This window comes from Gossypium raimondii, chromosome 4 (assembly GCF_025698545.1).
Source record: "Gossypium raimondii isolate GPD5lz chromosome 4, ASM2569854v1, whole genome shotgun sequence".
NCBI lineage: Eukaryota > Viridiplantae > Streptophyta > Magnoliopsida > Malvales > Malvaceae > Gossypium > Gossypium raimondii.
The window spans coordinates 49,714,944-49,728,073 of NC_068568.1; the positions used below are offsets into that span (position 1 = coordinate 49,714,944).

At 31.0% G+C, this 13,130-nt stretch overlaps 1 protein-coding gene across 2 annotated transcripts; it reads left to right on the plus strand.

Moving 5' to 3' along the window:
- Positions 1–4,484: 4,484 nt before the first annotated feature.
- On the plus strand, positions 4,485–10,758 carry LOC105779491 (uncharacterized). 2 transcript variants are annotated; one of them, XM_012603266.2, is made up of 7 exons: positions 4,485–4,840; positions 5,006–5,058; positions 5,942–6,006; positions 6,550–7,285; positions 8,526–8,609; positions 9,598–9,659; positions 10,337–10,758. In XM_012603266.2, the coding sequence occupies exons 3-7, from the start codon at positions 5,981–5,983 to the stop codon at positions 10,440–10,442; spliced, it is 1,014 nt and encodes a 337-aa protein (XP_012458720.1). In that variant the 5' UTR covers positions 4,485–4,840; positions 5,006–5,058; positions 5,942–5,980; the 3' UTR covers positions 10,443–10,758. The 2 variants fall into 2 exon arrangements, with proteins under 2 accessions (XP_012458720.1, XP_012458719.1); XM_012603265.2 differs by lacking the exon at positions 5,006–5,058 and having other exon boundaries at positions 4,486–4,840.
- Positions 10,759–13,130: the final 2,372 nt, after the last annotated feature.

Here is a 13,130-nt window from a genome sequence, read left to right on the forward strand (position 1 = left end):
CTGTATATTTTCATATTAGGTAATAAAGTCCACCAATCGTCATCCATGTAAGTTTTTCAATTTTTTAATTTTAGTCCTCAATTTTTATACTTTACTAATTTAGTCCTGATTTTACATAAATATTATAAACAATTAAAATTCTTTTAATTTTACAGAATTCAAACTTAAAAACTTTTCTCAACTTCTCCTTCACCCTTGTTTCTGCCTTCCTTGTCATCGTCATCGTAGCATAGTTGTTCCCTCGCCTTCCGTGTCGAGTCTCGCTGCTAACGTCAGTCCAATTACACGGGCTTTAATCGGCGGGGGTCAAAATAACCCAATCATGGAGCCATCCATTTGGACCGTTACGCTGAGAATCTCTGACCCGAATCAGGATTTTGCGAGTCTCCATTGCAAGAGACCGCAAAAGCGAAAATTTATAGAACCCACAGAAGAAAGAAAATCAAAGTATTGAAATCTGAACTTCTCATTTCAAAGCAAAAAAAAAAAAACAATTGAAAGATCATGGCTTTCTTACAGGTTTGCATTTTCTTTTTTTATACTTTTTTCAAAAAAAATTGTATTTTTTTAATTTTAATTTTTTTAGGTTTTTAAAAACTTTATTCAATTTTGATTTATATGTTAACTTTTTATGTATAAATATTTATATTTTTTATTTAATTTTTTAAAATTTATAAAGATATAAATTATTAAAATAGTGAAATTACTTTTTTACTATTGTAAAAATATATAATTTAATTTCGACCCCACCCAACAAAATTTTCTAGCTCTACCAACATTGTCAGTTTAAGAGGACATGAGTTCAAACGCGTTGAACTATATTTATCCTCTTATTTAAGAGTTGAAAGAAGTTATGAATAGTCCTAATTATTGTATAAAAAAATAATCATATTAAAAAATTTTAAAATAATTTTATTTATTTTTATTTTATATCAAATTACAGTCAAAATATTAGACTATATAAAAGTTATAACTAAATTTATCATTCTACCAATTAAAAAAGTGCCACGCCATCCTTAATTTAGTCACTTAACAGCTAAATGTTAAAAAGGTTATAATCTCAAAAACTTTGGTGATTAAATTATAATTTTTTAAATTGATTGATCAAAACAAAATTTATACATACTTAAGTGACTATTGATGTAATTTATCATATATATTATATATAAAATTATTTTTTGCATTTTTACTTAAAACTTTCGATTAACACGAAACTCATTTTTTTCGATTTTTAAAATCGAGTTTTGTTTACTAAGCAATTACAAAAAATTTATTTAGTTATAATATTATATATTGTATAACAAAATTATAATTGTTATATTCACTCCATATATCTATATCTACAATATATAATATAAAAATACGAGTTTGGAAGAATTTTTAAAATGACGAGAATATTTTTATTTTACATCATATTATTATATTCATATTTAAAAATAATTATAATATTTAATTTAAATTTATTAGTTAAAAAAGTTTAATAGAAGTATACATTTAAAAAATGTTACCCTAATTTTAATAGAGTTGATACTTGAATAAAACTCTAAACATAAATTCTAAGAAAAAGTTTTGCTGATTATAATATGCTAAATTTATTTTTAAAATATTGTGCTAATTTTATTGATATAAAATAGAATTATTGCTTACATGAAATTATAAAAAAATGTCACTTAAAATGCTTTAATTATTATTTGAAAATTTTCTATTATAATATTTAAATTTAACGGTTAATATATTTTAATTATATTTCATAATTAAAATAATATTATTATTTCATGTTAATTACTGTAATTAAAAATATAATATTTGAAAAACTAATTAAATATTAAATATGTAAAATCATATACAACACATGTGACATTAAAAGCTAGTATATATAAAAGCACGAGTTAAGTTACATCAGATATATCCCAATATCATTCTTTCAGGATGAGATAAAAGATATTCACTTGATGAACGACACCTTAGTTGCCTAAGTGATGAAAATGGAAATGGTGGTGGAAAAATTCAAATTGAGTGTGACCCCACGCCAAATTTAGGGGAGAGAGGAGATGTTGCACAAGCTAGAAATAATACCACTCCCACTCCTAGAGTTCGACAAAGACCTAATGGTTCGAGAGATTTTTCGGGATTACCCCTTACCAAAAACCGATGACGATTCTTGTATAAACTTGTAGAAAAGCCCGTCATCTGGAATTTTGTGAAGACAATGAAGGAAATGGTACGCCAACATAACCTTCAAATGATGATTATTACTGAAACTAAGGTAAGGACATCTAATGTTCCTGTCATTGTTATTAGCTTACCATTTGATGCCTGAGCCGATACCACAGTTATTGGGCATTGTGGGGGTATCTGGCTTTTGTAGCTTTCACTTGTTGTCACATTGACCGACTCTGCAATATCGAACAAAAGATCTAGGTCATTATGAAGGTACATGCTCTTTACTCTCAGTAATTTTTATTTGTTATATATGCTAGTCCTATATTAGGTGAACGTAAATTACTTTGGTATAATCTTAAAAGCTGTGGCGGATAATCACAATTTACCCTAGCTTGTGACGGGTGATTTTAATGAAGTAATCTCTATCTTTACGAAATTAGGTGGCCTCTCGCCATCCTGTACTAGAATTAGGGAATTTTATGGTTACCTCAATCACTATAACTTGATTGATCTTGATTTTAAAGGGTCGAGATTCACTTGGTCGAATCTTAAGAGCCTCTTAGGCCTTATTTAATAGAGAATTGACTATGCCTTTGCCAACCCTAATTGGCGCTTACAATTTCCTAATGCGATGGTCACTCACCTTCATTAGGTTTGCTCTGACTATTGCCCCTTACTTATCAATTGGGAAATTTTGATTGGCTTGTAAAAAATAGCCCTTTTAGACTTCAGTTGATATGGCTCGATCATTTTGAGTTTAAACACATCATTGAGAGCTTTTGGGTCAATTCTAAAAGCTCGTTGCTAGACATCGTTGAATTGTTTGCACACAACCTAAAGCAATGGAACCGTACTACGTTTGGTAACATTTTCCATAAAAAGAAGAATTTCTTGGCCTGTATGTCAAATATTGAAAGAACTCTAGCGGAAAATCCCTCTGGCTTTCTTAATAACTCCATAAAAGTTTACTAAATGACTTCAATATGGTACTTAGAGAAGAGGAATTGCTTTGGGCCTTGAAATCCCGTGATAATTAGATCACTAATAACGAACGCAAAGCCCGGTTTTTCATCTTTCAACCAAGGTCCGTAAAAATTTTAATAGAATTATTGGGCTGAATGATTCCACATGTAGATGGGTTACGGATAGGAAAGAACTAGAATCACTAGTTCTTAACTACTTTTCCAACCTATTTACACTTTAGAGACTACTTCTACCTCCCATTCCAACCATTGGGATCTTAATTGGATGAAACTTTCTGAAAATGTTGTGTGTGGGAGTCACTAATGTAGAGTTTGGAGAAGGAGCCCTTCCTAGCTTTGAGTTGATATACGAGACAAATGTAGAGATTCATGGGAAGGTAAGCCGAAAATATAGAATAAAGAAGGAGAGGAGAGATGGGTCGGAGCCTTTAATGGCCGAAAACGACTATATGAGATGGTGTGACATCGGAAAAAGGCCTATTCTCTCACAAGTAGCTAAAGGTTCTTTTGAGAGAAAGAAATATGATTTTTTTAATTGCACTTTACGGTAAGATTGAACTACTTCAAATCTTATAGTAATTTAACATTATAAATAGTTTTTCAAAAACCAATCTAACTTGCAAAGTTTTAATGTCCCAAGTTTAACTAAAGATAAATTAGGTATTCTTAGTTTATATTTAAAAATAAAATAAATGAATGAGGCATGAAATTATTCAAGTGATTTGTAAAATTAACATTGAGCTATTCGATTTTTTCAAGTCAACTCGAATAAGTAATTCGAGTTTTGAGTTCGAGTCGAGTTGAATTTTACAATTCAAATAACTTGAATAATTCGAATAACGTATTAGTGTAAATACCTCTTTGGTCCCTGTCAATTTTGAAAACAAACAAATTGATTTTCTCTCAACCAAGATTACAAAAAGAATTCAAAATAATTTTCAAAAATTCTAAATATTTATAAAAATTTTAAAATTTATATTTTAAAAAAATTATAAAAAATTCTAATGAATATATAAAGAAAATTAAAAAATTTAAAATTTTCAAAATAATAATTTTGGGAAGCTAAATAAGTTAATTAATATTTGCTCTAACATGAAATTAATCATATTATAATAATATTTTAATTTCACATGTTTAAGTTTTAATCTAACTCGAATAATTTTACTTAATTTGAATCAACTTGAATTTTATTTCATACAACTTGATCCGAAATTTTCAAATCAAATTAAGATATAAAATATTACTCGTCAACCCAATTAAAAAATATATTTTAAACTTATTTCATAGACGTTGCCCTAGAAGCCAAGTGATTGTTTTGTATCTTATATCATCGGTCATCGTTTTACCGAAAGGTTTTTAGTTATTTGGGATTTAAAGAAAAAGAAATTAAATTCTTTAGTAAGCAAAACCCTAGCCAGTTGCCATAGTTGAGACCAAGGGGAGGAGGAGGTGAGGTTTATATATTACTTAAGGATCAGGGATACATGCATGTAGTAAAGCCTTCCCCTTCGCTCATAGCTTTGAAGCCTCGCCAAGTTGTACTTCTTTCCAACCCGACCATGAAAATGGAGGCTTCTGCTCCGTCCTTAACTCCCCACCAGAACTCTCTCCTCCTCCTCTCCATTGCCCGCTTTCTTCAACGCAATTCCTTCTCTAAAACCCTCAAGAAGTTTCTCTCCGAAGCCCAAATCCAGGTATCTTCTTTTCTATTTTAGTTTTCTCTGTAGGTATATTCGAATGTGATTGTAGATGGGTTGTTTTGGATATTTGAGAACCGATAGTGTAAATCCATTGTTCTGCTCCTAAATGTAAAAGTACATATTTTCTTTTAGATCTCAGTGGTTGTAGTGGCTTATCAGGTTACAATAAACAAACCTACAAGCTCAAAGGCATAAGCCATCTATTTCCCAATGTAAGGACGTTTGTCTTAATCCGCTACTCTGTTTCATCGATTTCATGATTCTTAGACTTAGCTAGTATTTTCCTGAGAGATTTGACCTTTTATTTACTGAATATATTTTGGTTTATTTGCCTGTGGTTTTGATGTTAACCGGGATTGCAAAATAGGCCAAAGGTCAGGTATCATGTGCTTATAACCATTATTTAGGATGCTTTAACTGCAAAAGAGAGGGGTTTCGTGCTGCACAAGCAGCTTCTCTCAAGTTTCTAATGATTAGAAAATGGTTCTTCTGGGAAGATGTCTACTGTATAGTTGGGTCTCTGGCGTTAGTCTACCCAGGAAAGTTATTTGTTTTTCCTTAAAAAGTGACATTTTGGATCTCAGGCTGCAGGAAGTGTATACCACTCCCCCATTAATTGATAAAAATCGTAGAACCATAATAACTTGTGTTTTGAAAATAAAAAATAAAATTGTGCACTAGTTCTTTTTTCCCCTGAACTATAATGTCGAGGATAGTAGCCAATAGTTAACTTAATTTTCCTAATTGTCTCAATTCTTGACATCAGTAGGTGAATCTCGTTTTTTCCTGGAGCATTTGATATTTTTATTTTTGTAAGTTGGAAGGTCATGAATAATAAAGCTTTCTCAGTGTCTCTGTATGTGTGTGGATCCTTTGTTTTGTGTTCTTGAATCATATATTGTTTCCTCTGTTAAGCAGAGAAGCTTGTTTCTGAAATAATGTAACTTTCCCTCCTTTGTCTGCCTTCTTACTGCTTGAGTGTGTGCGCGCCAGTCACTTAATTGCATTATGAGTTTTTATTCATTCTCCCATGCAAAGTTTCTGTTAATTGGCTTGACTCTCAGTAGTAATTTTCTATCTTTTTTTTTTTTGCAGAAAGATGTTTTGGCAGGTTCTTCTCTAGCTTTGGAAGAAATGTGCTGCAAGTATCTGGCGAAGAGGTAGGATGAGATTTTTTTTTCTTGATTGATTAGACTTTTATTTATTAAGCGGGATAATCTCTTTCTCCACGAAGTGAAGGATAAGGCCTCACCAATTGTTGCATGTTTAATCACCTTTGCCTTTACACTTACTGATTTCATTGCAATTATGACTTAACATTAAACTTATGCATGTAATGACATTGAGAGTGCATAAATATAATCGTACAGTTATCTGCATGTGAACACAAAAGTGCATATGGTCTTTTCTTTAGCTTCGTTTCACATGGTTTATGTTTTCCATCTGGAGTGTAGTAAATTGTTATGATGCATGAGTCTCTTTAGTTTACCCTTTAATTCTTAAAAATTTTGATGGTGTCCTATATTGAGGGAAACTTATAGAATGCCACTTATTTTGGAAAAACAGAGGCACAAATAACCGATGTGATATTTGTGTTCTTTAACTTTCTGTCTTTCCAACCTTAACAGGTTTTATTTTGTCATTCAATTCTTATTTTCTTTTTTCATATTTTATTCTCATTTTTCAACTTCTGTATTACGCAGTGATGGACAAGACTGCATTGCTTCTACAGTTGAAGTTGCTCCCAAGAAAAAGAAGAAAAGAGGCAATGAGAGTAGTATGGACATTATAGGTGGTCAATCTGAAGTTGACGATAAATCTGCCAACTCTAAGAAATTTGAGGAGCAAGTTTTCAAGGATGCCGCTAAGGAATCTGCTACTGATAAAACTAAGGATAAGAAAAAAAAGAAAAGCAAGTCAACTTCTGATTCTTTAATTGAAAGTGTTGGACAGCATGGTTCAGAGGACACGCAACATGCTGCAGTTACTTTGAATGCTAGTGACATATCAGTGGAAGACAAGACTTCCAAATCTAAAAAGAAGAAAAAGAAGGATGATTCTGAAGATGTAGAGAAAGAAAAATCCATAGAGGAAAATAAGATCTCGAAGGTGGATTCAACGATCACGGATGATAAAGGTTCCAAGAAAAGGAAAAGGTTGGATTCTGAAGTACATGATTCTCAGCCTGTTGATAAAAATGCTACTGAAGACTCTAAACGGAGAAAGACAGCAGGTTCAGAAGAGCAATTAAATTCACTAGTGGGAGCTGATAAACATGTCGGTGAAGAAAATAAAGGAGAAAGTGGAGAGACTGATGTTGATGTTCTTCCCAAGAAGCCTGCTAAACGGTTTCATGAGCAGGAAAATGGGAACGCTGAGAAAAATGGAAAGCATTCTGAGCAAAAGAGCTCAAAGAAGCAGCAAAATGGTTCAGTTCAGGTAAGTTTATGAATATCTGCTTTACTTGTTGAACATTTTTAGTAAATTATGTATGGAAGTAAAATTCCGACCTCAGTCTGCTTGTTTTCTTTCTTTGATTTAATATGATTTATGTCCAATTGACTCTCCTTTGTCATGTAGAATTCTGGTTTTACATATTTTGCACGTGCAATCAATATGGAATGCAATGTTTTTTAAGAAAACATCCATTTAACTGTATATTAAGTCCCCATTTCTGAAGCCAAATTGGTAATTACAGAGATAGTAATTAAATCTTGTAGGTGTTCTTCACCCTCTACTATACCTTGCGTATTGTGTTTGTTACTAAGTAAGTCTCACAGGCTTATTGACTTATTCTGTAGTGAAACTTTGAGGTTCATAAATGAAGGTGGATGCCACAACCCTAAAGCTATTTTGCTTTTAAAATCTGGCATATGTTTGTAATTTAGATCTGACTTGTTGCTTCATGTTTGAATTTTCTACATTGTAAGTATGGCCTGTTATAAAATTGTCTTTTACATGTTGAATATATTAATTCATCTAGCTGAAGCCTCAATCAATTTTAAGGAACAACATGCTCTGATCTTATATGACTCAGACTCGGGTGTGAGTGTCAGATACGGGTTATGTTGCTCGGACTCTTCATTTTTCTTGAAGTACTTGTGTCCTATACACTAATATGGGGGTATGACCTCTAAAGATCCTCCAAATGCATGGAAAAGCTTAAAAAAGACTAACCATACCCATGTCGGATACATACCCGTACCGGACACTCACACCTAAGTTTGAGTAACACAGGATACATGTATCCATTTGACAAGGGTATTTTCAATTTTTTATGTGCTTTTCCATGTATTTGGAAGGTCTATACTAAATACTCATGTTCTAAAATATGTTGAACATGGGTGTTGGACATGGGTACTTCAAGAAAATGAAGAATCGAAGCAATGTAGCTTCAATAAGGTGTTGCGAGCCTCTTTTTTTCTCCTATACTGCGTGAGTTTTAGTGTTCGGCTTTTTTGTGGTAATTTCTGTTTATTTGACGTCTTTCCTGTGCTCTATTTCTCACTTTGGAGAGTGGTGTTTAGAATTGAGGGAGAATCAATTTTTGGTTCTCTTGAATGGTTCTTATTACAGCAATAGTTTTTTTCAAGGTTCTTAAGTAATGATGATAATAATTGAAATATCAATTAATCTTTGATTCATAAGAATTTTAATTTTGAATCTTGTGTTATTGCAGCCAAAGAAACCATTTCAAAGAGTGAATGTGGATGAGGTAGAATTTGTTGATAGCAGGCTTGAAGATAATTCATACTGGGCGAAGGTATAAAGTACTTGCCCTGCTTTCTTTTTCTAATCTTATGTTTGGGACGAAGTTAGTAAAGAAAAAGAAATAGAGGTTCTAAAGGAAAGGAAAGGACAGGAAAAGATATTTCATTCCTTTTGTCAGATAACTAAATTAAGTAAGAGAAGGAAAAGAGTGGAAAGTTAACAACATTTGTTTGGTTAAGTAGTAGGAAGGAAAAGCATATTATATTTACATTGCTCCAATTATACCTTTCTAAAATAAAAATTTTGTTTAATGAATGATCTTGAGATTGGTTGCTTTAAATAATTTTGAAAGTGAGAAAATTAATTTTGTTTTACCGAAAGGCTTTTTTAATCCATAAAAGAATGCTTTCTTGAAGATAATTTCATACAAAGAAATGTGTTTTCAAAATTAATCTATTACTGAGGAAATTCAAGAATTGAAATATTTATATCAAGATAAAATTAACTATAAACTTGTAAAGTTTTAGCATTTTCTACTATTCAATGTGCTTAATCATGTTCATCTGTTTCGTTTAATAAAAATCCTTAATTAATCTCAAAATAAAAAAGACTCGATGCTTATACTAAATTTAAAAATTACAGAAATCAAGTTACTGATCGATAAAGAAGAAGAAAGAAAAAAGAAGTTGACGAATGGATTTTTATAAGATTTGAAGGTCGTGTTAAGCTTGAATATTATAAAGTAGGTTTCGAAAAATAAAAGATATTATAATAAGGATATAGAAGTAATTTTATATTTGAAACGAGTTTACTTTCTTCCAACCTTTTACTCTAGTTTGGGTTAACTGAAAAGTGACTTTTGAGGAATGGGAGGGATGCTTAGTTCCACTTCATTTATTTTTATTTAAATGATACTAAACAAAGGAAATATTTTCTTACTTACCTTCCTTTCCTTTTGTTTCTCTCACCTCCAATCAATTCCAATGTATTTATTTTGATATTATATGTATATTTTTGGTCACTTGCAAAAATCCTTGTAGGATGGTGCTGAAACTGGATATGGTGCAAAAGCACAAGAAGTTCTAGGTCAAGTAAGAGGAAGGTAAGCGTAAATGTCTGAGATTTATGTATCATTGGTACCCAATTCATATAATTGGAACTTACTGTACCCGTTCTTTATAAGCATGAGTAACGCATAAATAACACAATATGTGAAACCAAGACTAAGATTGTATTCTGTGTTAGTTTAGGTTGAATTTACCATGCTTCTTTCTGACTCCTGAGAAAACTGATATTTCTAGTTAGCTGGACTCCAGTATTAGTTTATTACTTGACAGGCTTGTCAATATTGGTTTGGGTTTTGCTGGAGATTTTGTTAATTATTAGGATTTTGAACTTCCTCAAGTTTGCATATGATTCTTCGATAGATGTTCCGAGGCTTAGGCTTTATCTTTTCCTTGCTACCCTCTACCCTGTTTTCTCTCCATGATCTAAATATTTTCTAACATCTATTTCTGAGCTCGGGAATTGGAATAAGCGGTGCTCTGGCCTCTGGATGCTGAACTTATACAATAATGTACTCCTGAAAATAGTTAGATTTGCCAGGTCAAATTAATCTGGTAATGGTTGATGTCAGTTTATTCTGGCCCATTCTCTGTCAAAGTGTTAATCTTTTACCAGAAATGGTTTGTATTTTTGTTTTACTGTGCTTTGGGTTGTTCTTGTATATGCTTAAGCAAAGATGGTGTCTAAAATACATATTTCTGATTGTAAACACAGGGGTTTCCGGCATGAGAAGACCAAGAAGAAACGTGGATCATACAGGGGAGGGCAGATTGATCTGCAGTCGCACTCTATAAAATTCAATTATTCTGATGAGGAGTAAATGTTGACTTTCTAGTTGGATGATGAGCACTGCTGTACCCTCTAACCCTTTCCATTCATTTGAGTTTATTAAGTGGAACTCAATGGAACTCAATGATAATATGCTTGTGTTCATCCATAGAGTCATCTGTGTTGGTTTTGTTAGGGTCAATCAGTTTCATGCGTCATCTCTAGTTAATTGAAATTATATTTATGTTTTGGTGTGTCTAGTTCTTAAACGTTTGACATATGCTTCTATTTAAGGCAAATTGCTGTTTTGTGTTGTTTTCTGGTGCAAATTTGGAATGAAATGAAGATACATGTGTATTTGTCTTTTACTGGGTTAGAGAAAAAGAATGAATACAAATGGGGTAAACTACCTTGATAGTCACTCAACTTTGAATAGGTTATTTTGGTCACTCAATTTTAAGAACGTTCAATTTTATTATCTAAAATTTTAGTCATCTACCCTTAAATATTTAACATGTAGTTAACGTGGACCTATATTTCTTAGCTTAATAATAAATTTAACCCTTTAATGTTTACACATTTTATAAAGTTGATATTAAATTTAAAATTTTAATAAGTTTAGCCTATAATGTTTATAAAATTTGTCATTTAATTTTAATTTTAAGTAGTTTTAAAAACTTAGCTTTAAATATTTATAAAATTTGCCATTTTAATTTTAAATTTAGAAGTTTTGAAAAGGAAAATATTTAAAAAAGTTAGACAAAAATGATAAAATAATTTTAAAAATTTTAAAAAGCATAAATAAAATACAAATAAAACACCCAACCATACTTATTAAAAAAGTATATTAGTATTAAATAAAATAAATTATAAACATTGTAGCTCTCAAAATTGCTTCTTCCCTGTAGTGATTTGCTTGCTCTTCATTTACATCCCTTCTTTTATTTATTTTTTAATATTTTCTCACAAGGTTCCTTTTTTTTTTTCTTTCCATCTTTTTGGGCATCGGTGGAATTAGAGCTGTCCATGGGCCGGGCCGGTCTAGGTTCGGGCCAGACCCAAATTTTTTTCAGCCCCCTTCTTAGGCCCTGGCCTAGCCCGAAATATGGGCCTGAGATTCTGTCCAGGCCCGACTCGGGGAAAAATATGGAACCCGAGCCCGGCCCGGCCCGGCCCTTTTTTTAATTAAAATTAAAATTATATTTTTTATTAAAATTAAAACTAATTGTTATTAAAATTAATTGTTATCAAAATTAATTGTTATTAAAATTGTATTAAATTATATATTTTTTTGTACTAGTCAACATTTTGTAAAATCTAACATTTTGTTAGTAAAATTATTAATTGTTAATTGTATTAATTGTTACTAAAATTATCAAATTATATCAAATTATTAATTATTAATTGTTACTAAAATTATCAAATTATATCAAATTATTAATTATTAATTGTTACTAACATTTTGTTAGTAAAATTATTAATTGTTAATTGTATTAATTGTTACTAAAATTATCAAATTATATCAAATTATTAATTGTATTAATTGTTGTAACAAAATCTAACATTTTGTAACCTAAAACTTAAAATAAAACTAAAACTAGTATATTTTAAAAATAAAAAATATTTAATATATTTTCGGGCTGGGCCAAAAAATTTTGCCCGAGGCCCAGCCCGTTTTCTAAATGGGTCTCATTTTGTTGCCCAAGCTCATATTTCGAGCCTATATTTTTACCTGAACCCTCTCATATTTCGGGCGGGCAGTCGAGTCGGGTCGGGCCGCCCGGCCCATGGACGCCTCTAAGTGGAATCTAAACATGATTTATGAGTCATTGGGTTGTTATGTGGCTGACCTTTCCTCCTAAGTGTGGAGGGAGTTATGGGGGCTACAATTGCTTATGGGAGTCCTTATCCAAACAAAGATGACCTCTTTTATATGAAGATGTCTTGAAAGACCCCAACTTCAAGGTTTTTAAACTTTTTATTTTATTTTATGTGATTTATGGTAATATTAGTTTTAGAAGTGTTGGTTTTGGATAGAGTTGCTTATGGGTTAGGTTAGATTTGGGTCGGGTCAAGTAAAAAAATCAGGTCTATTTTTTAGGTTTGGTCTCAACTCAAAAAATGTGTCTAAAATTGTCCAATCTCGATCTAGATAAAAATGTTAAAACTCGAGCCCAATTCGCTTGTATTAAATTTTTTATATAAATATAAATTTAAAAATATAATACATTAAATACACTAAAAACATTAAAATAAATATTTCCCAACAAATACAAAAAAATAAAAAAATATACTTAAATAATCTTCAGATAAGTGCAACTTTAATAATAAAATAAGAGTTATATAATATTCAAGCAATAACAAAAAAAAATAGTTATATAACAGTGAGATGATAGCAAAACAATGAAAAATAGTAAAAAAAAGTAATATATTTTTTTGCAAATTGATGAAGCGAGTCGAGGCCAAAAAAGTTTACCCAAGGCTCGACCCGTTTAGAAAACTGGCCTTATTTTTTTCTTGTCTAAACCCGTTTTTTTGACCTATAAAAAAAAGGTATTTTAGGACCAAAATAAGTTAATCGAAGAAAAAATTTTACATTTAACTCAAAAACGTTTGCTTTTTCTTGGACCTTTCTTCTACACAACAATGAAAAGTTTTTGTTGTTTGTTTTATTAAGTTAGTCTTTTTGGTATTATTATTCTCATGTAGGGGTGAGCAAAATTCGATTTGATTTGAAAAA

Excerpts from the sequence above, each read along its gene's own strand:
- LOC105779491 (XM_012603265.2), top strand. The coding sequence starts at position 4,631 with ATGCATGTAGTAAAGCCTTCCCCTTCGCTCATAGCTTTGAAGCCTCGC. Across the intron at positions 8,610-9,597 it reads ATAATTCATACTGGGCGAAG|GATGGTGCTGAAACTGGATA; the intron begins GTATAAAGTACT and ends AAATCCTTGTAG. Across the intron at positions 9,660-10,336 it reads CTAGGTCAAGTAAGAGGAAG|GGGTTTCCGGCATGAGAAGA; the intron begins GTAAGCGTAAAT and ends TTGTAAACACAG.